The sequence below is a fragment of the Lissotriton vulgaris genome, unplaced genomic scaffold (assembly GCF_964263255.1).
Source record: "Lissotriton vulgaris unplaced genomic scaffold, aLisVul1.2 SCAFFOLD_484, whole genome shotgun sequence".
NCBI lineage: Eukaryota > Metazoa > Chordata > Amphibia > Caudata > Salamandridae > Lissotriton > Lissotriton vulgaris.
The window spans coordinates 717,612-742,802 of record NW_028243020.1 but is presented as its reverse complement, the minus strand read 5'-3'; the positions used below and the strand labels follow the sequence as shown (position 1 = coordinate 742,802).

The window sequence follows — 25,191 nt, the reverse complement described above, 5'->3', positions numbered from 1 at the left end:
AAAATCTGCACATATGCATTTTGAAGAGGTTACCTGTGTTAGTATGCACTCTGAGTTTCTATGTATAGCGAAACACATACCTGGGGTGGCTTTGGACGGCAATAAATGTGACTGTGTTGGTCCTGTCTCCATTGAATCTGAGGGGGCGTCTTCATCTGCAGTAATTGTGTCCAGTTCTACGCATGATGGGGGCACAGGCTGACCCCGCTCTTCAGGACAGAGCAGTTCTGCCTTGCAGTTCTGATGTTGTTGCTGTGATTCAGGGTGCAGTGGTTTGAGTATGTAGCTCTGATCTGAACCCTGTGCATCAGTACAGGCTGGTTCTAGCGTGTACTTCAGACTTGAATCCTGCTCCTCAGGGTGCAGTGGTTCCACCGCGTAGTTTTGATCTGGTTTCTGTGCTTCAGGACGCTTTGATTCCAGCTCTTGATCCAGTGCCGCAATGTGCAGTGGTTCTAGCTTGTACTTTTGATCTGAACCCGGTGCATCTGCATAGGTCTGTTCTAGCTTGTCTTTCTGCTCTGGTTCCTGTGCTTCAGGGCGCATTGATTCCAGCTCGTAGTTCACGTTTGGATCCTGCACATAAGGAAGCTCCTGCTTCAAGCATAAGTGTTGCTGTAGGCACTGGGTTTGTTGTGACCCCAACTCATCAAAGGACAACAGCCCAGACTCTAAGTGATCGTCTGGTGCCTTCCCATCAGGTGACACGGGTTGTAAGCTGCGGTTCTCCTGTGGATCTTGGAAATCAAAACACATCAATTCTTCCTTCAAGGGATCATCAGGTCTGTTCCCATCTGGCAGCGCGGGTTGTATACAGTGGTTTTGCTGTGGTTCGTGTCCATCAGGAAATAGTGGGTGTGGGCAGAGGTTCTGTTGCTGATCCCAGCTATTATCAGACAATGGGGATTGTTCTTGCTTCAGGGGCTCATTGTGTTCTTTCTTTTCTGGGAACGCCAATTGTATGCGGTGGTCTTGCTGTGGTGTCTGCCCATCAACAAATTCTGAGTCAAGACACCACCTTACCTCCAGTGATCTGCCTGGAGGATCTGTCTGAGGGCACCTGGATAAAGTACAATCCTGCTGTACTCCATTTCCATCAGGAAAACCAGTTTGCATGCACCGGTCTTGCTTCAACTTGTGTACGTCTGGAAAACCAAGCTGCATGCACTCGTCCGGCTGCAACTCGTTTACATCTGGAAACTCAGGTTGCACGCACTGGTCCTGCTGTGGGTCACATCGATGTAGAAACATTGACTGTAGACAAAGGTTTGGCTCCTCTGGACGCCCTTGAACATTGGTCGGAGAAGAGAACGTACAGTCCTGCTTTGGTGTATGCCCATCAGAGAACACCTGCTGAAGGCACAAGCTCGGTCCACCTGGCCTGTCCAGTTGAGGTGTCGCAGGAGACCCGCTAACAGCACATTCTCTAATGCTCGCCGGACAGACCACCTCCAAAGACACTGCGCCATTATCTAGGTAACCTTGATCCTTTTCTATCCAGATTTTCTTAATCAGCCCAGCGACTCTAGAAGGTACGCCCTCCACAGTATTCATCAAGTTATCCAGTTTGGCTTCCAACTCCTCCAGCATGGATAAAAGGATAATGTGCGGCAGGCCCTCTGAAAGCGATTTCAGCTTCTGGTCCCTCTGAGTATCATTTTGCGATCTTGAAGCTGAGACGTCATGAAGAGGTAAAGATGGGACTGTGGCTCTTACGGATTCACGTGAACACTGCGCTGTCACTTTCTTTTCTGGAGCCCGTCTTCTCCCTATTCTGGAAAATTGATGTTCGAGTCTCAAGTGTCTGCAGAGGAGAGGAAAAGAGAAAAGACAACACGTTATCACAGCTTCGGTATAGACAGGTGAGTGACAGAGATAATGCTGTCTGCTTGCGGATGATGCCGGATTGTTAGCCGGCAGAGCCCACTTAGAGTGCAGCCATCTTGCAGCCGGCCAGGCCGCGCCCTCCTACATAGGGGTACATTATAAGCTCCTTTACCACGCATACCATTGCCATGCATACCTTTGCATCTCATTTTCAAAATATCTGAAAATATACAGTTTTATTATAAAAAAAATAAAAGGCATTTTATTTAAGTAAGGTATGTAAAACGAGGCAGCCCAGTAATATTTTACAAACAATATTCTGCATTAAAACATTGATAAAATAATGTCACAATACAACTATCGCCTAAATCAGTGTGTTTACATTGTTTTCATTTGTACTGTAGTCCTTCATTTATTTTATCCCTATATGTAAAGCTAGTCTACAATCAAAATCTGTTGTTATATATGAGAAGGGTTAAAAAAACAAATCACCAAACGAAAAAAATATAAATTTGGTCAGATTCTAAACCACATTAAAAAACACATTCCAAAACATACTTTATTTTAAACGTATAAATTCAGCCGTCCATCATTTGTCCTCAGTGGTTCGCTGACTTTGCTCGTGACCAGACGCTTGAGATAGAGGAGGACTCCAGTCACAGTTTGCTGTTCACACAGGGCCATCTATAAAATACTCCTTCCTGTCTCACCAACCCCAGTGTGATCAGAGGAAATTGTGAATTTCTAAAACCAGAAAAAAATTCAATCATTAAAATTTAACAATATCCATTACATAGTTCATATATTATGAAAGGCACTAATTTGACATTTGTTTTCAACGTATGTCTGTTCCTTAGTCTGCTCAAATTGCACACTTATGAAAAAAAATAGAATACTGTAACAGCCTTGCAGCAATGAAAGGTTTATAATACCCTGGCAGACAAGACTGCGCTATCATCCTCACTTGCACTGTACACTCTCTTTTGCAATATTCAGTTCAGTGACTGAAGCACGCGCCAACACACCAAACCTCTCTACAGGATCTACAAAATGCTTGTTATGTTATTGCATATGTAGAGCGTATGCTCAATCTGAGGTTTCTTGGATCTGAAGCAGAAATAAATAAAAGTGGAGACAATGAATCAGACCAGGGAAGAATGTAGGATGAGTAGGTTTTTTTTTTTATGAGATTTCTGGAAAAACAAAATGGTTTTCACCGGGAGAGAGATCCGAATGGAAGGAGCTTGTACCAAAGCTGCTTCCACCTGATCTGATCTTCTGTAATTTCGGAATAGACAGTAAATTCAAGTGAGGCAATCTCTGATTTTGTACGGGTGTATGCATTTCCACCTGGTCTGCAATGAAGTGAGGGGCTAGACCTCTCAACTCTTTAGGGCTGAGGCAGAGGGTCTCAGAGTGCATTTGTTATTTCAATACAGGTGTGGCGCGTGCCCACCTCTGAAGATGATGTAGAAAAGAAGCTGCGTCGCTGTGAATTACTTTTAGTCTATGAATAGTGATACTGGGTATTCTTACATATACTCGGTTGGCATAATGCGATCTAGATAGGACTGCGGCCACCGCTATTGCTTTTCTTGCCTAAAGTGGGAGAAGGGGGGTTAGTTTCTCAAGTAGTTTCGTATAAATCTGCATTTACATCCTACTGCTCCAGCAGCTGGTTCTTGCTAAGATTGATATCGATTATCACTCAGAGACTTTTAGCTGTGGATTAAGGATCCGGTAACAATCTCATTTTTATTGGTGTGTAACGTTGGCTCCAAACGTTGGTCTTATTCTTTCGAATTACAATCTCAGTTTTGTCAATATTCAGTTTTAGTGGATTCAACCTCATCAAGTGATCATCAAATTGCATCATATTCTGAACCTGGAGTGGTGAGGCTGACATTCCATTGATAAGAATTATCTGAGAGCTGATGTATTTATAAAGCCTGGAACCTCTTGAAGACAGTTCTCTGACCAATAGTTTTTGCAGGTTAAGGGAGCAGAGCTATTGCCCTATAATTCTTGGTTATATCCGGGACTTCTCCCTGGTTTTTCAGTAACATGAGCTCTACAGCATTTTGAAAAGCGCTTGGAGCGATAGCTTGAGCTGCTGAATTGATGAAAACGCTCTGCAGGGGACTGCTCAAGACCTGGCTTTTCGATGGATAAACAGCACCCTCAGCGCCCAGATATCTTTGGGGTGCACCTTATAAATGCTGATTGATTGATTCTTGAGATCAGAGATCCTATGACTGCTTGAGGGCAAGGGTCAGTTGGTGACCCGCATTTGACCTTGATCATAAATTCATGGAGATAGTTTATTTCTTCAAACGAGGATAAGGTGGTTGAGTTCTTTCAGACTTAACTTTAGAATTACTGCTGCTGCGTATGTGTAGCAGGGGGACCAGACTCATAGAACCCTCCCCCACCCCCCCAACAACTGAATGGTGGGTCACTGACTCTACAAATCTCCCCTCTCTTCACTTACCCCAGAGCGAGTGGAACACGGACACAGAGCCGCTCTGTATTATTATTATTATTATTAATGACATTTGTTAAGCGCATGGTTGCACAAGGAACAGTGCGTCCCCGCGCTGAAAATCCCACTAATCATCGCATCAGCTTAGCTCAGGGAGGAGGATCACTAGGACCGTGGGGAAAACTAAACTAATTATGCCTTGGGGAAGAGATGGGTTTTCAACCTCTGTCTGAACCTTGCTTCAGACGGTTCCATCCTCAATTCGATGGGCAGGCATTTCCAATCTTTACTGGCCAGGCAACTAAAGGACCGTCCTCCCATCTTTGCTCTGTGTATCCGGGGAACCACTAATAGCATGCTGCCCATCTACCTAAGAAGGCGCGAAGGACGATAGATTGGAAGCAAATCCTGGCGATATGAAGGTGCTTTTTTGTGAGCTATGCGATGGGTAATGCACATGGTTTTAAATTTGATGCGTTCCTTAATTGGAAGCCAATGCAGGGAACGCAAAGCATGTCTCCCAGAGGCCCTCCTAGGGAGGTTCAGGACAAGCCTGGCAGCTGCGTTCTGGACGCGTTGCAACTGCATTAGGCCTTTTTTACTGAGTCCACATAGCAGGGAGTTCCCATAATCCAAATGGGAGGTGACCAAGGCATGTACCATTGTTTTTCTGATGCTGGGAGACAGTAGGGCAAGGATTTTCCTCAGGACCTTCAAAATGCCATAGCATCTGCCAGCAACATTACCAACATGATTAGTGTAGGCTAGGTTAGAATCAAGAAGTATGCCAAGATTTTTGACTGTGTCCACCGGGGCAGGGACAGTGCCCAGTTCTACGGGCCACCAAGCGGATGTCCAGATGGAAGGACAGGGACCAACGATAAGAACTTCCGTCTTATTACCATTGAGGCGGAGATAGTTCTGCTTCATCCACCCATCAAGTGCCACCAAGCAGGTCGAGAATTTCTCAGCATCCACAACTGGATCATGGGACAGATTGATCACCAGTTGTGTATCGTCTGCATAAGAGACTATGGCAACACCATATGACTCCACCAGTTTGGCAAGGGGTTCCATGTACAGATTGAATAACGTGGGGCTCAGAATCGAGCCCTGTGGAACCCCTTGTCTAAGACATCTTATACTGGATTTGCATGGTGGGCAGTGCACTTGAAATCTCCTGTTCTTGAGGAAGGAGATCAACCACTCATGAGCAGGACCGGTTATTCCCTTCTCCCTCAGACGGTCCAGTAATACGGAGTGTGATACGGTGTCGAACGCCGCACTTAAGTCCAATAGGACCAGTGCGGCCGTGTGACCCTCATCAGCCCTACTCCGCAACAGTTCCGTGGATAGAAGAAGGGCGGTCTCAGTCGAATGTTTGGCCCTGAATCCCGATTGAGACGAGTGGAGGAGCTTATTTTCCTCCACAAAGCTCACCAGCTGTCGGTTAACCAATTTCTCTATTACCTTCGCACAATAGGGGAGGAGGGAGATTGGTCTAAGGTTGTCCAGTTGTGTCATGCTAATGTGTGCTTTCTTTTTTATCTTTTAAACACCCAAAGCTACACGGAAGGAGACGGCTCCTTTAACTGGGCATACTAAGAGTTCGAAGCCCCGCCCCTGGATGACGCAGGCCCAACCGGGTTGGATAAGAAGGAGGAAGGACGAGAGTCGGGGTGTGACGACACAGAGGAGGAAGTTCGTGTGGTGTTTGGGGAACGAGAGAGGAGCGGAGAGGGAGCTGACCGAGAAACGGAGACCAGAGTGAGAAGAGCGGGAGGAGTTGAGGCGCCAGGAGGCCACCGTCCCCACGAGTCGCCCAGCCACACTCCCGGAGTGTGGCTCAGTCAGGTATGGCAGGTGTGTCGAGCTGGGTGGGGAGGCGGGGAGACTCCGCTAACAGCTAGTTCGTTTTTTTTGAAGAACCAGCGCCTGTGGGCCACTAATTGTAAATACTGCGCTTCACTCCCTTTGAATTCTCCCCCTCCTACCTATATCACACTTCCCTCACTGTCATTCACCGACGTCCATTGTGTAAAGACCCATTGTATATACACTTGAACAGCGGGGATCCCTCACTCCTTGGTTCCCCCCCTTGGGCATTGTACATAGAGGACTGTTGCCTGACTGCCCCTTATCCTTTCTCTCCTGCATGTCCTACGGTGGAGAAACCCAGACAAAGCAGACGGGAGTGGGCCCCACGAGGAAAATATCTTCTAGATAAGACCCCCGGGTACAGCTGCAACAACGGACCCAGCTAGATTTTCATCACTATTCATGAGTGTGTGCTCCAATGCAGGCGAGGGGATCACCTAATAACGTACCCAACGAGGAGACAGGAAAGGAAGATCGCCGGATTCACGGCTTGTTATGGTCTAAGGTCCAGGGACATACGGACTCGATTGAGTAACGCTTACATGTTATTAGGTGATCCCCTCGCCTGCATTGGAGCACGCACTCATGAATAGTGACGAGTGGATTATATCGATCATGTTGTGTTTGCCTACGCGCTTCTAGATACGGCTTCCAGTGCATTAACACGGATTTTAGACGACATTGTGACTGCGTCCCAATTAAAGTTACCGAAGACACGTGGGAGGATCAGCTACAACCATTGAACGTACATGATACCCTTACCGGGTTGGAATTATCACCGGTCAAGTGGGATTACAATATACGCCATCATTGCAAGAAAGCCCTGAAGAGTCAGAGCAATCTGTACTCTGACGAAACACGTGTCGGCTGGCGAAAAGGTTTTTGGGCAATAAAACAGCGGAATATTGCTCAAACAAAAGAAGCGGAAAATATTATTTTCTAGGACGAAACTTATTGATGTCTGTTCAAAATACATTTTGTACCTAAATTGATTGTTGTGTGCATAGGAAATTGCGTTGAACATTCCGGATTAACACCAGACCAAACCATCGAAATCGCCGCCAATTATTCCAGGGCCCAACCCCGAACTCTTCCCTGAGACGCTGAAAAGACATCAAAAACTTCACAGGCACCAAAGATAGAAAAAAAAAAAAAAACGGGTCTGGAGCCCTTAGACCCAGACCCATCAAGATGGAAATTCCTCTAATGAAAGGACCACAATGTTTTGATTGTGGGGAATGGGGCCATATTGCACGCCTCTGCCCCAGGAGAAAAGCACCCGAAGTCCCCATGGAGGTGGGATACGTCCCGAGACCCGTACACCGCAGAGATGGGGCCATCATTTTATGTACGAGTCACTATCAGTTGCATAAGTATAAGGGCTCTGCTCGACTCAGGGTGCCGGCATTCAGTAGTACAAAAAGCACTAGTACTTCCAGAACAGGTTCTCCCAGACAAGCTAGTACATATCAGATGTGTTCTTGGTGATGTGAATCCTTATCCCCTAGCACAAGTAACCCTCCATCCCATGAGAAGGCCCCCTTGTACGGTGAAGGTAGGAGTGATAGAGTCCCTACCTGAGGACCTGATCATAGGGGTTGATAATCCCAGTTTTTTTTCCCCATTTCAAACAGAGGTAAGGGAGGTGACCTGTTCTCAGGACACCCCCGCGCCGCACGGCCACCAGCTGTGTGTGTGCCCGTCGCCCCTCGCTGCTTCTCGCAGCCTCGTTGTGCTTGCCTTGCCACCCTAGCCGCCTACCTCACTGTTCCCTGCCCCTCCGCCGTGTTATCGTAGCATATTGTGATTCTGTTGTTTATCTCATTGCTTTTGTTCTATCTCTGCTGTTGTCCCCCTGTGCCTGTGTGCTTTTTTAATAGCCTTTTGTATTTATTTGATTGTTGTCCCCCTGTGCCTTGCCCACCCCGCTCCCCGCTGCCGTTCTCGCGGCCATGCCCCCTTTTGTTTTGTGTCCTCCCCGCTCCCGCCTCCCAGCTGCTCCTCCCTCCCACTTGTCCATAAATGGCGACCGCGCGGCGCAGGTGAGTGTGACCTGTTCTCAGGACACCCCCGTGCCGCACGGCCACCAGCTGTGTGTGTGCCCCTCGCTGCTGCTCACAGCCTCCTTGTGCTTGCCTTGCCGCCTTAGCCGCCTGCCTCGCTGTTCCCTGCCCCTCCGCCGTGTTATCGTAGCATATTGTGATTCTGTTGTTTATCTCATTGCTTTTGTTCTATCTCTGCTGTTGTCCCCCTGTGCCTGTGTGCTTTTTTAATAGCCTGATGTAATTATTTGATTGTTGTCCCCCTGTGCCTTGCCCACCCCGCTCCCCGCTTCCCGCCGCCGTTCTCGTGGCCACGCCCCCTTTTGTTTTGTGTCCTCCCCGCTCCCGCCTCCCAGCTGCTCCTCCCTCCCACTTAACCATAAATGGCGACCGCGCGAACACGCAGCGGTCACGCGCAGCAGGCGCGCCGATTGTGCGCGAAGGCGCGCCAAAGGCAAGCCCGTCTGCGCCCATCTGTGACTGAACCGCGCCCAGCGCCAGAACCCCTGGCCCCCGTAGAGCCCTGCCCACACGATGGACCTACGACGCCGCCACCCTCAACGCACTCAACGCCGGCCGAACCACCGCCTGCTGCCGAGCCACCCCGAAACGCACCCACGGACCCTTCACCTGCCAAGCCTGCAAGTTCACCTGCCTCCGTACCTGCACCGCGCCCGCCAAGCCAAACTCCAGCAGCGACCTCAAGTGTGTCCTGCTCAACACCCGCTCCGTCCACAGACACGCCGTGGAAATCTGGAACCTCCTCGACACAACCTCACCAGACATCGCCTTCCTCACTGAAACATGGATGAACGCCTCCTCAGCCCCCGACATCGCCATCCCGGATGGCTACAAGATCATCAGGAGGGACTGCGTTAACCAGACCGGAGGAGGCATTGCCATCGTCCACAAAAACACCATCCGCATCACGACCGACGCCGACGACACCTTCGCCACCGCCGAACACCTCCACTTCCAGATTCACACCGACCCAAAGACGACCCTCAGAGGCACCCTCATCTACAGACCCCCGGGACCACGCACACAATTCAGCAAAGACGTCACGGACTTCATCAGCCCACACGCCCTCCCCTCCGCCGACTACATCCTCCTAGGGGACCTCAACTTCCACCTGGAGAACAACAAGGACCGCAACACCGTCACCCTGCTGGACAACCTCGCCAACCTCGGACTCAAGCAACTGGTGACCACCCCCACCCACTACGCCGGCCACACGCTTGATCCCGTCTTCTCATCCAGCAAGCACATCACCTTCAGCCACTCCACCGGACTCCACTGGACCGACCACAGCTGCGTCCACTTCAGCTTCAGAAAAACCACAACCCACCACCACCCGCAACAGGTTCCTCACAGGAGCTGGAGCAAGATCACCGCCGACCAGCTCACCACCTCCCTCAGCCAGAACCCACCTGCCAGCACATCGGACCCCAACGAAGCAGCCCGCAACTTCACGCAGTGGCTGACTGCCTGCGCCGACGACCTCGCACCACTGAAGAACCCGCCCAGCAGACCCAGAAGCAAGAAGGCCCCCTGGTTCCCTGACGAACTCAAGGACTCCAAGAAGACCTGCCGCACCCTCGAGAAAGCCTGGCTCCTTGACCGGACCACTGACAACATGACCGCCCTCAAACACGCCACCCGCAAGCACCACCAGCTCATCCGCACCACCAAGAAGAAATCACTGAAGGAGCGACTGGATAACAACGCCCACGACAGCAAGGAACTCTTCAGCATCGTCAAAGAGTTCTCCAAACCCAGCACCGGCAACAACAACATCACCCCCTCACAAGATCTCTGCGACTCCCTCGCCTCGTTCTTCCACCGCAAGATTGCCGACATCCACAAAAGTTTTGGTGCACCATCCACGTACCCAATCGTCGAACCAACACACCCCACCGCCACCCTCCGCACCTGGACCACAGTGACCACCGAAGACACAGCCCGCACGATGAACACCATCCACTCCAGATCTACCGACCCCTGCCCCCACCACGTCTTCAACAAGGCCGACTCCACCATCGCACCCCAACTCCGGGACATCATCAACGCCTCCTTCAACACGGCCACCTTCACGGAGAGCTGGAAGCATACCGAGCTCAGCGCCCTACTGAAAAAACCAACAGCGGACCCCACCGACCTCAAAAACGTCCGCCCCATCTTGCTCCTCCCTTTTCCAGCCAAAGTCATCGAGAAGATCGCCAAAAGACAGCTTGCCGCCTTCCTCGAGACGAACGGATCCCTCGACACCTCGCAGTCCGGTTTCAGAGCCAACCACAGCACCGAGACCGCCCTCATCGCAGCCACCGACGACATCCGAGCCCTGCTCGACAACGGGGAAACAGCGGCACTCATCCTCCTGGACCTCTCCGCAGCGTTCAACACTGTCTGCCACCGTACCCTAGTTCATCGCCTCAGCATGTGGACCTAGATCAGCTGCCCTCCTGCCTCGCGGGGTCCGCTTCTCGCGGTGGGCCTGGTCTACCTTACGCTGCCTGCTTTCCTGATTGCTACCTGGGAGCTGCGCACTACACGAGGGGCGCCGAGGGCCTCTCCATATCCTGCTCTGGTGAGTGTGGCTGCTGCTGGGGCTGCTCGTGGCGGGGTTGGGGGTCCATGTGCTGTACGGTCCGGCCCGGGCCTGCAGCAACACTAACTCTGCCTTGATTCCCAGCCGGGCACTATCCTGCGGCTGCTGGAGCCCGGGCCTGGTGCCTTGTGCGGCAGAGCACCTGCGCCTCCTCGCCGTGGCTTCTTCTGCTTGGCACCTGCTGCCGGTTGACTACAGGTGATCCTTTGTGGTGCGGTCAGCGGGGGACTGCACTCCGGCCGCCTGCCTTCGCGGCCCGTGGTGCCCTGCTCAGGCCACTCCTCTGCGCCTGGGATCAGCCGCCTACCCACCTCCTCTGCAGTATTAGCCCTGAGACTCGGCGGCAAGTTCTGGGCGGACTGTGCTGACGGCGCCTATCCCTCTGACCGGCATGTCTCCGCGCTGGCTGCTTTACTGAGGGTGAGGTGATCGGGAGTGATGCCCTGGACCTGCACTTTCCGCCAGCTGCATATGGTGGGGCCCTGCATTCACCGCATCGCCCCCGCTTCAGGAGCTTGGGGCCACCAGTGCATCCTGGACTCGCCCTGCTCAGGGCTGCTGTGGCTCTTATAAGTTGCACTACACGCCTTTCCCTCCACATCACACAGTGCCACTCTGGTCCTGAAGCCTACTTGACGCCAGCGGTCTGTACCACAGTGTACTCTCTGGACATCCTCACCACACGCTGGGAATTCGTCCCTGGGGAGCCACACTGCAGCTGTTCTATGATCCCTAGGTGTCGGTGCCTCCTGCCCTTTGGCGCCCTTCTGTGCCCACTGTGGGTTGCAACTGACTGCTGTTGCTGATTGGCGCTGTGTTCTCTACCAGTTCTGCTACCCTGACTGCCCCATCTGAGGGGTGGTGCTCGACCCGCTGTCCCCTGCGCTGCTGCCCCTCCTGAGCGCAGTCGAGCTTCTCTTCTTCCGGCGACCATTCGGCATGGGAAGGACTGTCTCGAAACAGCCCAAACTCGCCTTTGACCAGCGTGAATCGACTCGCCAGCACTGCACAGGTCCGGACGGGGGCGACTCTGCGGCCAACATGGAAGCTCCTCCGTCACGTGACGACGACCTAAAGGCGATTATGCAGGACATTAAATCAGCGGTCACTGGTTTCGTGGCTCAACTCGACCAACTCTCTGCACGTCTGGACTCGGTTAAAGCCCGGGTGAACTCTCATGACAATCGCCTACTCCATGCGGAGTCCCGGATCTCAGACATTGAGGATGCTGCCACGCAGGATCATCAGAAGATGCTCCAGATGGATAAAATACTGGACGTTAATCGAAGTAAGAATGAGGATTTGGAAGCACGCTCCCGCCGGAGCAACCTCCGTATCACGGGTGTGCCAGAATCTACCAAAATCTCCCGCATGGAGGATTTTGCGGAACAACTGGTTCGGGAATTATTTGGGGTCATTCTTTCTTCAGTCTTTATTGTGGAATGCGCCCATCACTCTCTTGGTCCCTGCCCTGGTCCAGGGCTCCCTCCTCGCCCCATCATTGCAAAAATATTGAATTTTAGAGATCGAGACGCGATCCTTCGTGCAGCATGCGACAGGGGGAAAATCAACCACCACGGAAATTCACTCTCATTTTTCCCGGACTATACTCTAGCAGTTCAGGCCGCTCTACGTGAATTCCTCCCAGGAAAACGGATCCTCCAAAAACAGGATGTTGCTTACTCTTTGACCTACCCGGCAAAGCTGAGAGTCCAGCAGGGTACCAAGACATTCGTGTTCACTGACCCGAGAGATGCACTTGCATTTGCCAAAAAACTTGATAAATCCTTACCCCAGTCACCCTCCGGCTCCCAGCTCGCTGCTTCCAAAAATCTCAGTGACAATGACTGATTGGTTCTGACTTATTGGTGAACTCTTTGCTGTATTCTGTCTGCCTTCCCAACAGCTTGGCCACCCTGCTTTATTGCGGGAGTGTATGCTGAGCCCTGCCATGTCCTCACGGGATAAGTTCCTTTCTTATTGTTGTTCTCCTTATACCCAGTTGTGGGTCCCTTGGGTGGGCCGGGGAGGTATTTCAGCCTGATTGGGGGATTGGAGTGGGGGTGTGGGTGGCGGGTTTCCTGGGAATGGTTTTTTTGGTTTGCAAAGGCGGGTGGTTCTGCTGGGCAGGGGGGTTCGTGCACCACAATTGCCTGCACTCTGTCAGCTCTTACTTTGGCCGATTTTGGATACTTCAGTCCATACTTACGGGCAACTTTTTATATGATGCCTGGCGTAATGTGTGGCCCAATGCGCGTAAGGGCACCTGCGTCACTGGTGTTCGGGGCTGCTGGTCATGCATTGATTTATGGATCACCTCACCGGATGTCCTTCCTTGGCTCACCTCTGCTTCTCATATGGCACGCACTTTCTCGGATCATGCTCCAGTTCAAATTTGTCTCAGACTCCCTCACTCTCCACAACGTGCAGTCACATGACGGCTTCCCCCGAATGCACTGCGCGATACCATCTTTTGCGACGAGATCCAAACAGCGATCACCAACTATTTTGAATTAAATGTAGGTTCTGTGGATTCTGCTTCCACCCTGTGGGAAGGCTTCAAAACAGTAATACGGGGCGAGTGAATCTCCAAACAGGCCAGGGTCCTCCGTTCCATCCGTACTACATTGGATAGGCTGGAAACTGAAATCAGGGCTCTGGATACCGCTCAAGCGGCCACCCCAGGCCCGAGACCCTCGCGCTCTTAAGGAAAAAGCATACTGAATTTACTGATGAGGCTGACAGAGAACTCGCCTTGGTGGGCAGAGAAGCCAGAGCACGTCGCTTCGGGGAAGGCAATCGGCCTGGAAAGACCTTAGCCAATCTTCTACACCCCCATGCTGCGTTGTACGTTATGGCTCTCCGAGATGGTGGCCCCACCAGAACCACCGGAGGAAATCAAGGCTCGTTTCAAGGACTATTACTCGCAACTTTACACCGCTAGCTCCCCACCTCGAGTGAGGCCTTTGAACAATATTTCGAAACCTTCGCGTTGGTCTGGTTGGAGGATTATCATTGGAAATTCTTAGACGAGCCCTTCAATAAGGAGGAGATACTTGCTGCCATAAACAGCTTACCTAGTGATAAGGCCCCCAGTCTGGATGGTCTTCCAGCCTTTTTCCATAAGACTTTCGCATTGCTCTTAGAACCACATCTGGCCACCATGTATAACGATTCTTTTGATAATGGCCTCTTCCCTCAATCTCTCCATAAGGTGATAATGATTGTAAACAAAAATGTGGACGTTCAAGAAGGCACAAACTGGAGTGGGTGGGGGGGTGGGGGTGGGCAGAGAACTTGCAGACTGTGGGAGGGACCAGGGAGAGGCAGGGGAACAAAAGAGTTTTTAAAGTAAAGGGGCTGATAGCTATAGAAGGAGAAAAATTATGATATGGCCGCCAGGAGGTGGGACTAAGTTGCAGAAAACCAATCAGATTGTAGCATTTGGGATTTCAGCCAACCAAGAAGATAGGTGGAAAGTGGGCAGAGCTTCCCCCACTCTACTGTATACAGCATCTCAACGAGTCAGCGCATGCGCTGCCTAGCCGAGACCTAAAAAGGACATAAAAAATGATTTACATAATATATACAAATCAAGAATGATCACACTTTCAGGACTACTTCATACATGAAATTTAATCGCATCTAGGTCTAAGCCTAACTGTAACCTACATTTAAAAAGCTAGGAACAGCCATCTTGGGTAGAAGTCTAGTTTCTGCCGTGGCTGCCATAAAAACAGATGATGGAGCCGACGCACTGCATAGAGAAGAGCAGCTAACGCGGAGCTCTTTACAGGGGGTACTTTTAAATACTTTTAAATACTTTTAGCTACGGTCTAAGTTTGATGCACATACTGTGGGGATCCTGAGAATCTGCCTAAAATACAGCTACAGCTACAGGGTGTTTAAACTTTTCTTGCCCACATCTTGTTTGCCTACCTCAGTTCTCCGCCGCATTCCGGTCACTTCTCCCCAGTTCACCGCAGCTCTAAGTGCTGTTTGTATGGAGGGAGTGTAGGGTGACGGTTGTGGTAGCGCTGCTACTTCCAGTGGCACAGGCCATGCCACCATCTTGGGTAGCGGTCTAGTTTCTGCTGCGGCTGCCATAAAAACAGCTGATGGAGCCGACACGCAGCGGATGTGTGCAGCAGGCGCGGTGGCGCACCAAAGGCAAGCCCGTCTGCGCCCGGCCGCGCCCGGCCGGGACCAGGGGCCAGAACCCCTGCTCGGGTGCTGACCTACGCGACAGAGACACTATGGCCACTCAAGGCAGGTAACTATGTGTTAGAGGAAAGTGTGCAAGCAAGGTTGCGAGCCGAATCCCTACTGAAGGCCAATAATACTGAGGAGGAGGGGGCCCGAGGACTCGGGGTCAGACCCGAGCTCCTACGGTTAATGGGTTGAAGGTAGCAGTCACTAAAATATTGGCGGAAAATTGTGACAGTGGTGACGTGTTGGGGATAAAAATTTGTTTGAAATCCTCCTGCCTCATACTGATGGTAGCGTATCGCCCCCCTAGATCTACCCCTGATTTCAATGATGGTTTTCTGGAGCTCATAACTGACCTATGTTCCAAATATAAACACCTCATTGTAGTGGGGGATTTTAACTATCATTGGGACAAGACGCAAAGAGAGCCCGTAGAAGCTCTTTTTGAGATGTATATGATCTCTATGGATCTGCAGCAAGTGATGAATAGCCCTACCCACATTAAAGGTTACACTTTAGACCTAATCTGGTCTTCACAACCACGGGCACAGATAACTGATATCACCCCTGTGCCTCGTCGGATCACTCACTGTTAAGATGTTGGGTCCCTAGTGACAGCCCACTCTTGCGGCCTCCACCTTTGTGGAAGAAGGTCAGATTGTGGAAAAATGTTGAGGCATACTCTTTAGTAACTATGCTTCACTCAATTCCTTTCCCTGTGGGGAGTGAGGACAACCTGGACCACAAAAGTCCGGCCCTATTCTCCCGGCTTCAACAGGCCATTGATTCACTGGCACCTGAACGGAAAGAAAGGGTCAGAGACAAAGGGAAAGAAGCCCCATGGTTTGACGACACACTAAGGGAAAGAAGCAACTCCTCCGCCAAGCTGAGAGTCGTGGAGACTTAACTATGAGCCAACAGAATTAAAAACCTATAAAGCCCTCTTTGCTATGTATAAATCAGCTATACTTAGGAAAGCAGCATTTTACGAAGAAAGGATTGCCCTGGCAGGAAATAAACAAAAAAAGATCTTTGCCATTCTGAAGGAACTGAGTCAAAAAGGGAAAAAAATGCCAACAATCGCTCTTCCGAACTGCGATAGATTCCAGGATTTCTTTCTCCAAAAAGTTTTGGACATTGTTTCAGAAATCACCACAACCCCCACTGACTTTAGCTCTCTGGATCAGAGTAGCCCCCGTGCCCTAGCAGCCAGCTTTTCAAGTTTTGATTCTGCCACTCTGGCTGCACTAGCAAAACCAATTAAATCAGGCTCTCGAATGGACCCTTGTCCTCCGAGGCTTTTCCAAATGGTTCTGCGAAAGGCAGGCTCTGGGATTACTCAATGAGTCCTTAGACCAGGGTCACCCCCCTATTGAAAAAACCAGGGGCAGATACGACAGCCTTAAAAATCTACAGGCCCATCTCACAGCTCCCCTTTCTAGCAAAAATTTTGGAACAACATTATTAAATCTACAGATTTAAATTAAATAAGTTTATTGTATATAATTAAAAGCAGCACAGTAACAAGCACTGAACAGCTCCAGAGTCCAGTGTAACTGAATTGTTATTGTTATTGTTATTGTTATTGTGGATTTATATAGCGCCGGGTCACCTACAGGTCTCAGGGCGCTTTGACCACAGAACATAACATCCGGGATATAGAAGGGTGGAGTGCTTAAGCTAAGCTAAGTGCTGCTCTGAACAGGTTGGTCTTTAAGGCTTTCCTAAAGCGGAGTAGATTCCCCTCCTTTCGGAGTGTTTCAGGCAGGACGTTCCAAAGGTTCGGTAATAAAACCGAGAAGGATCTCCCTCCCATTGTGGCCAGCTTAAAACGAGGACATACAAGGAGTTTGGCATCAGAGGACCTGAGATTTCTTTCCGGTCTATATATCTCAATCCGTTCCTTGATGTAGGTCGGGGCCTTCCCATAGATGGCTTTATGGGCTATGCAGAGGCTTTTAAAAACGGACCTCTGTCCAATTGGTAGCCAGTGTAGACTTTTTAGTAGTGGAGAGGCATGCGTTCTCCGCGGAAGATTGAAAATAAGTCTAGCGGCGTCGTTTAGGACTACCTGAAGTCTGTTTGTTAGCATTTTTGGCAGGCCTAAGTAGAGTGCATTGCCATAGTCGAGTCTTGACACTATGGTGGCCGAGACCACTGTGCGTAGCATCGACTGGGAGAGAAGAGGGACTAGTTTGCGCAACTGTCTTAGAAGACCTGTACAGGTGCCAACCACAGTGGAAACCTGGTTGGTCATTGAGAGGGCACTGTCCAATTTAATACCCAGGCTTTTAACCGTGGCTGCTGGCTGTGGTGTTGGGCCCAGCTCCTGGGGCCAGTACATGTCGCTCCAGGAGGAGCACTTAGATGGTACTATCAGCACCTCTGTCTTTTCCGGGTTAATTTTAAGCTGGTTGGTGGACATCCAGTGGACCGTATATCTAAGTATATCCTGCGCGTGTGACTGGGCTTGTGCTGTGTCGTCTATGCCCAGCAGCAGCTGTGTGTCATCAGCATAGTTAAACACCCGACAGCCCATCCCCGCTAGTGTGTTAATCAGGGGCTGTAGATATATGTTAAACAGGAGTGGGGATAGTGCTGAGCCCTGGGGGACGCCACAAATCAGACTTCCCACACCTGATACACTATCTCCCATCTGGATTCTCTGGGTTCTCCCAGATAGAAATGATTCCAGCCACCGAAGGGCTAAACCCTGAATCCCAAACCCAGCCAGCCTATTCAGCAGAATGGAATGGCTGACAGTATCGAACGCCGCTGATAGGTCTAACAAAATCAGGGCGCTCGGTCTTTTACTGTCAGCCATCCTTCTGAGCTTATCCAGCACCGAGAGCATGACCAACTCGGTGCTGTGGTGCGCACGGAAGCCTGCCTGCCTCTCATGGAGTAGATGGTTAGACTCCAGATAGCTTGACATAGATTTTAGTACATGTTGCTCGAGTACTTTGGACAGGAAGGGCAGCTGGGATATGGGTCGATAATTTTTTAAGGCATTGGGATCTGCCCCCACTTTTTTTAGCAGCGGTCTTACACGAGCTTCTTTGAAGCTAGTGGGGAGCCTGCCAGTACTCAGGGATTTATTCAGTGTAGCTAGGATATGGTCCTCTAGAATTGGACCTGCCAAGCAGAAAATGCTTGGGGGGCATGGATCCGCTGGGGAGCCAGATTTTGTCTTTCTCATCAATGACTCAAGGGTTAGTGAGTCCATGAGGGGAAATGATGATAAGCAGCTGACAGTTGGATTTAGATCGATATGCTGCTCAGTTAGGCTGCACCCCGTGCTTTTTATCCCGCGCATGATGATATCAACCTTATCCAGGAAATATTTCTGGAAGGTGTCACAGTCTATGCTACTTTCTGCATCCTGGGCTCTTTTTGTTAGTTCCTTCAGGATTTTAAACGTTTCCTTTTGAACATTATTCGCCCTATTTATACGGACCTCATAGAATGCGGCTTTAGTTGTCCGGATAGATTTTTTGTAGCTACGGAACGCCATCTTGTATTGTTCGCAAGTGGCTGTATCCTTATTCCTCCTCCAGTTTCTCTACATGTTACGCAGGGCCTTCCTTTGGTCCCTGAATACTCAGGAGTTAAACATTCCACCAAGATGTTCTGATGGAATCAGAACATTAACTAAATGATAACACTATTGCATGAAAGTATTATGCAAAATGTAACATATCTCCCTTATATAAAATAAAGGCAACAAAACAATTACTACAAAGCAGAAGTACAACAAAACATTAACCACAAAGCAGAAGTACATAAGTAGACTATCTAACGTAACCCACCATCTTGGCAGGTAACGATCTAGAACACGCAGAGTCTTTAACTCTGTTGGCTGCAGAATCATAGTGTACATCAGTAGTGTTTAAATCTATTGATTGAAGATCATACGAAACATTAGGCGTATTTATTACATCACCACAATCAATACCTTTCTCATTGTTGTCAACAATACTATTTTTATACGTCTCAGGACACCTAGACACATGCCTAACATTCCAGACTTTGCCATCTTGTGTTATAATAGAATTCTTAAACACTCTGGTGATCTTAATAGGTTTGTAAAATTTGCTTATACATTTACCCACCAATCCAGGGTTTTTATTCTTACCCATTCTCGTACTCTAAACGTATGTTGCTTGGTATCCCATTTTTTGTCATACCAGTTCTTATACCTTTTCTGATTTTCTCTCACTCTTAAACAAATATCATTGTTTCTACATACATTCTCAATGTTGTTACAAATCTTTCCTTTGAGCCACCAGGGACAAATGTTAGAAACAGGATCTCTGCCTCTTAATAAGCGAAAGGGACTGACCTCCGTTAAAGAATGTGGTGTAATTCTATACATCCACAATCTTCCCCTCAATACATTTTTCCAATCTCCTCCTTCCTTCATGACTTCAGTAATGTAACCTTTCAAAACCCTATTGAAGCGTTGCACTTGGCCATTCGCATAGGGCGCATACAATGATGTTGTAATATGTTTTATACTGTGGGCCTTGAGATACTGCTCCATGTCATTGGACGTCAGTTGAACACCATTATCCGTGACAATTATTGAAGGGGAACCCTCCCTAGAAAAGACCTCCTTGAAACACTCTAAAACCTTATTGGTGGTAGCCATGGGAACCATTTTAACTTCTGGACACTTTGAGTGATAATCCACTAACACCAGAGCATAGCGTGAATCTACAGGTAAATTCAAGAGAGGACCAGAAATATCAAACGCCAACTTCTTCCACGGTTCTTGTGTCCAATCTACAGTCTTGAGGGGTGGAACATTAACTTTCAACATTTTATCACTTGAATTGCAAATCAAACAGTCTCTAACCACACGATCTACCATGCGGTCCATACCCGGCCACCAAAAGTAGTTCCTAATTAAACGTTTCTTTGCTGACATGCCGGGATGAGAATCATGGGATAACTTTAGAATAATCTCCCTCACCCCCAGTGGTGGCACACATTTTCTATCCTTGTAAATAAAATCTCTATCTAACTTTAATTCATCAGACACCTTAAATAAAGGCATCATTTCTTCAGGTATGTTATGCTTTTTTGGCCAACCATCTACCAAATAACTCTTGACCAGTTGAGACAACAAATCCCTTTCTTCACTCAGTTTCCACATTTCCTCTGATATATTAGAAGTTCACCAATCACAACATCCTGGATAGTGGTTACATCATCCTCCTTTTCTTTACAGTCTGACTCACATGGATGACGTGACATAAAGTCAGCCGTGACTTTTTTTTCCAGGAACAAATTCTGTGCTAAAACAATATTCTTGTAACCTAGAGGTTAATCTGGCAATCCTTGCCATGGAATTCCAACCACCCCCTGTTCTATAGCCCATACACATGCAAGTAATTCTTTCTCTATAACCGCATACCTTCTTTCTGTTTCATTCAACGTTCTCGAGGCAAAACAAACATTCCATTCCTCATTTCCACTCTTTTATGACAACACCCCACCAATGCCATATAAACTAGCATCCACCATTATAATACATTGTTTTTTCATGCAAAATGGCCTGAGAGTGGGTGCGTTGACAATGTCTTTTTTGATTTAATTGAAAGCATTTTCTTGTAATTCTGACCAATCAAATGACGAATTGTGTCTCAACAACCTTTTCAACGGCTCCATTTTTGTTGCAAAATTTGTCACAAATTTTAAATAATATTCACACATCCCAGCGAAGGACAGCAATTGATCTTTGCTTTTAGGTGATGGAGCATTCATTATACCGTCCACGTTTGATTTTTTTGGTATCACACCATCTCCTGTCAAAGTATGTCCTAAATATTCTACACTGTTTCTAAACATTTTGCATTTGTGTGCCTTCAGTGTCAACACACTCCTTTTCAAACTTCAGACAAATGTTTCAAATGATCCTGATTATTCTCTGAAAAAATTAAAATATCGTCCTGAAAGCATTAAAAAAAATTATCATTATCTCTAAAGATGTTAAACATGATTCTTTCCTACTAGAACCTCTCCAGGAGTTGTAGTCAGGGTGTGCTAGGCCCTTACCACCTACAACAACTACGTTTAGTAGAACTTATGTATGTCTAAGACTTGATTTATATGTACATAGATTATTACAAGATTATTTGGTAAAACAAATTGCAAGCTCTTATCCCAACCGCTGCACACCAATGTGAGAAGTTAGCCTGGCATATGATATCCACTAGTTCTAGTGGGCACCTTGCACCAGTCTAATCGACCCTTATTGGTGATGGTTGTAAAGTCAACCTTATAGAAAGCTATTCTAGTGGTAGCATGAACCAGCAGTCTTCAGGCTAAGACTTCAGTAAAGCAAGTTGTTTTACCAAATATAATCCCTTGAATACCAAATGAAAGGACACCACACAAGGTATATATCAAATATATATGTATTTAATCTAAACACAACCCCTCTGCACTCTTTATGAGGTCAGAGGTAAAAATACAATACAAGTCACACAGTTAATACACAATAAGTTGCACAGTATATGTTATGACCTAGGGGCCGCTCTAACCATATACCAAGAAAGTGGTATAAGAACCATGAGAGAGTTAGAAAGCAGGCCTAGGGCCTGTAGAATCACTGGGGCTACACTAAACGGCCAGTTGTAGGAGACCCACGGGAGCCGCGTGCAGTGTCTAAACACAGGCACGGGTTCCCATTGACTTTCTATTGTGTTCGTAAATGTTACAAAGTTAAAGATTAAGGACACTTCCGGATGGACTTGGATGGAACCCTTTTAATCTAGGACACTTTAAGAGTCAATACCCGCAGGAGCACCGGAGTACTCGAGTTACCTCACCCAGGGAAGCCGTGTCGAGCACAAATGTGAAGGCGGGCCCACGGGACACTTGCGGAGTGTGGGGGCCTGGGCTTTGGTACAAATGATGCTCGGGGCTAAGGCTTCTTGTACCCCAATGGACAACTTACTGAGGCATCAGGGAAGGAGTGCAGTTAGCAAAATGCAGGATGCCCAAGTTGTCCGGTCCCACGTCTCTCTTGTCCGCCACGGGTCTCAGCTTTGCTGTGGATGTGGGTCGGGGTCAGAGAAGTCTGGAAGTCCAGTTCTTGAGTTGCAGAGTCGTTGGGTTCCAGCGGGAGCCTAGAAACTGCAGACCAGCAAAGTTGCTGATGGTGCCTGTTTGAACAGGGTGGTCACTCCTTGACCACAAGGGAGATATCTTCCGTCTTCTAGTCAGAATAGAATGTCGAAGTGTGGTGGTGAGCCTCAGCAAGGCCTACCAGTGAAAGGGATTTGCCCTTCTCTGCAGAGAGTCCTCAGACCAATAGGAAGAAGTTGGCACAGAAACTGGAATAGAAAATACAGAGTTTATTAAGCCTCATGAGGTGGAACTACATTGACACAACACCCTTAGGCAATGTATGACGTAGCACACTGAATGGAAGAAGCTTGGTCCTTTTATACCCACACAGGGGCTCAAATGAAGGTGGTACAAGTACAAATGCTGGCTTTAGGTACATATAAGGTCATACAGAAAATGCACAGTCAACAAGTGGGAGGAGCTAAACAGTTGCTAATCCTGGTGGACACATCCTGACAGTTACAAAGTGGGGACAGCTGTAAGCTCAACTGAGCATGTGCGAAACAGGAGAGGCTAAATATATCTCGTCTTTAGGCAGATTTCAGGAGCAGTTAACAGGAAGGGAGGACAGAGCACATGGTAAACAAAATGGCTGATAGAATACAAAATGGATTCCGCAAAATGGACAAGATAGTCGCTAAAAGCAAGATGGCTTCAGTTAATACTAACCTAATTGCTGCCAAATCGCAACAGAAGTTCCAAGAGTTCGTTTATCTGGGGTAATCTAGTTATGCATCCTGTATATTGATGCTCATAATATTAGCTATTTCTTTATTCAACATTTCTTGTTCATTTACTTCTGCAATACTTCTTTTGGCAGGTGTACAAGCAGTGATGCACATGGAGCAAAGCATAGGACCACATTGTATACAAGTACAGCATGTAAATAGTATCACCAGTAGTATACATAGAATAGTCAGTAGCTTCCAGCCCCAAGTAACAAAGAATGTCCATAGCCAGTTCGAAAATGTCCATGTACCAGTCTCTAGGTGAATTTCTGCAGCAATCTTATGCAGTTTAGAGATTGCATAATTTACTGAAGGGGAGTGATCTGGTATAAATACGCAACAACGGCTACCGATGATGCGACATGCACCACTTCGATCAGCTAGAATCACGTCAAGCACCATCCTATTCTGGAGCGCTACAATCCTTGCAATTTGTAGTTCCTTTGTAATGTTCCCAAGTGCCATAGCTGTCTGATTGGTGACAGCTTCCACAACCCAAGTCAATCGCCTGATATTTCTGCTATTCAATGCAGCACCCACAAAAAAGAACAAACCCAAATTGAAATCGACATATTGTTGCATAGTGGTATCTGTCTGATCAACTTCATCTGTCCTTATTGTTCGTTTGTATCAATTCTTGGAAATGTAATTGTACAACTTTAAATCGAGGTGATATGACGCAGGTGCCAACAACACAGGTGGTAACAAAAATGATATCTAACATACCCCGGACCACCCAACAGGCAATTGATAGTATCCTTTATTACCGCACACACAATACGTATTATGTGAAGACGTAAAACTACTGTTATTAGCACCTTCAATGGTCAATGTTGAAATACATTCTCTCCGTCCTACTGGAATTCTCCCAGCACGGCCGAAACATAAATCTGCTTCAGCTCTGGTCACATAAATTAACAAGCATTTACAATGCAATGGTTTTGCCTTTGTTAAAGTTAGAGCTATTGGCATTGCTCTTGACATTATTTTTATTTATGTGTTTTTTTAAAAACATAAATAAATGGCATTGTCATTTACAATGCCAATAGCTTAATCGCTCGCAAATGCATGACCTCTTGCATTTTACACCCACACAGAGCCACACACGCAAAGCCACCCACACACACATAGAGTCACCCACACAATCTGCACTCTGAATCTGCACTCTGAATCTTCACTCTGAATCTGCACTCTGCACTCTGAATCTGCACTCTGAATCTGCACTCTAAATCTGCACTCTGCACTCTGAATCTGCACTCTGAATCTGCACTCTGAATCTGCACTCTGCACTCTGAATCTGCACTCTGAATCTGCACTCTGAATCTGCACTCTGAATCTGCACTCTGCACTCTGAAGCTGCACTCTGAATCTGCACTCTGCACTCTGCACTCTGAATCTGCACTCTGAATCTGCACTCTGCACTCTGAATCTGCACTCTGCACTCTGAATCTGCACTCTGAATCTGCACTCTGCACTCTGAATCTGCACTCTGAATCTGCACTCTGCACTCTGAATCTGCACTCTGAATCTGTACTCTGCACTCTGAATCTGCACTCTGCACTCTGAATCTGCACTCTGCACTCTGCACTCTGAATCTGCACTCTGAATCTGCACTCTGAATCTGCACTCTGCACTCTGCACTCTAAATCTGCACTCTGCACTCTGAATCTGCACTCTGAATCTGCACTCTGCACTCTGAATCTGCACTCTGCACTCTGAATCTGCACTCTGAATCTGCACTCTGAATCTGCACTCTGAATCTGCACTCTGCACTCTGAATCTGCACTCTGAATCTGCACTCTGCACTCTGAATCTGCACTCTGCACTCTGAATCTGCACTCTGAATCTGCACTCTGAATCTGCACTCTGCACTCTCAATCTGCACTCTCAATCAGCACTCTGCACTCTGCACTCTCAATCTGCACTCTCAATCTGCACTCTGAACGGGACGGCCCCGGCAAACACGGGACGCCTGCTCACCCTGATTATACACCATACCAGGCCCCGTTTCTGGGCACCTTGGTGGCAATTGACCAGTTGTGATATTTATGGTACGCACTCCTGGATGAAGATCAAGGTATAGATGTCTTAGTAGGAGGCACTGCTGCTTAGGGCGGCGATAATTTGACTATCACTATGCCAAGAGCCAGGACGTCACTTACAGAGCATGGCTTCCACTCGCCTCCCTTGATTTAAAGATGCGTATGAGTGCCTGTAGTCTGGGTACCACTTGCGCAACGCCCCATGCTCAGTGAAGGTCACCGTGTGCGGATGTCAAAC

At 48.3% G+C, this 25,191-nt stretch overlaps 1 protein-coding gene across 1 annotated transcript in view; it reads right to left on the bottom strand.

Annotated features, from left to right (window-relative positions):
• Positions 1–11,510, bottom strand: part of LOC147668748 (uncharacterized) — a 56,014-nt gene extending 44,504 nt beyond the window's left edge. The window contains 2 exon segments of the mRNA XM_086948457.1: positions 81–1,804; positions 11,470–11,510. Of these exon segments, the coding sequence (XP_086804583.1) occupies positions 81–1,804; positions 11,470–11,510 (1,765 nt within the window).
• Between the last annotated feature and the right edge of the window lie 13,681 nt (positions 11,511–25,191).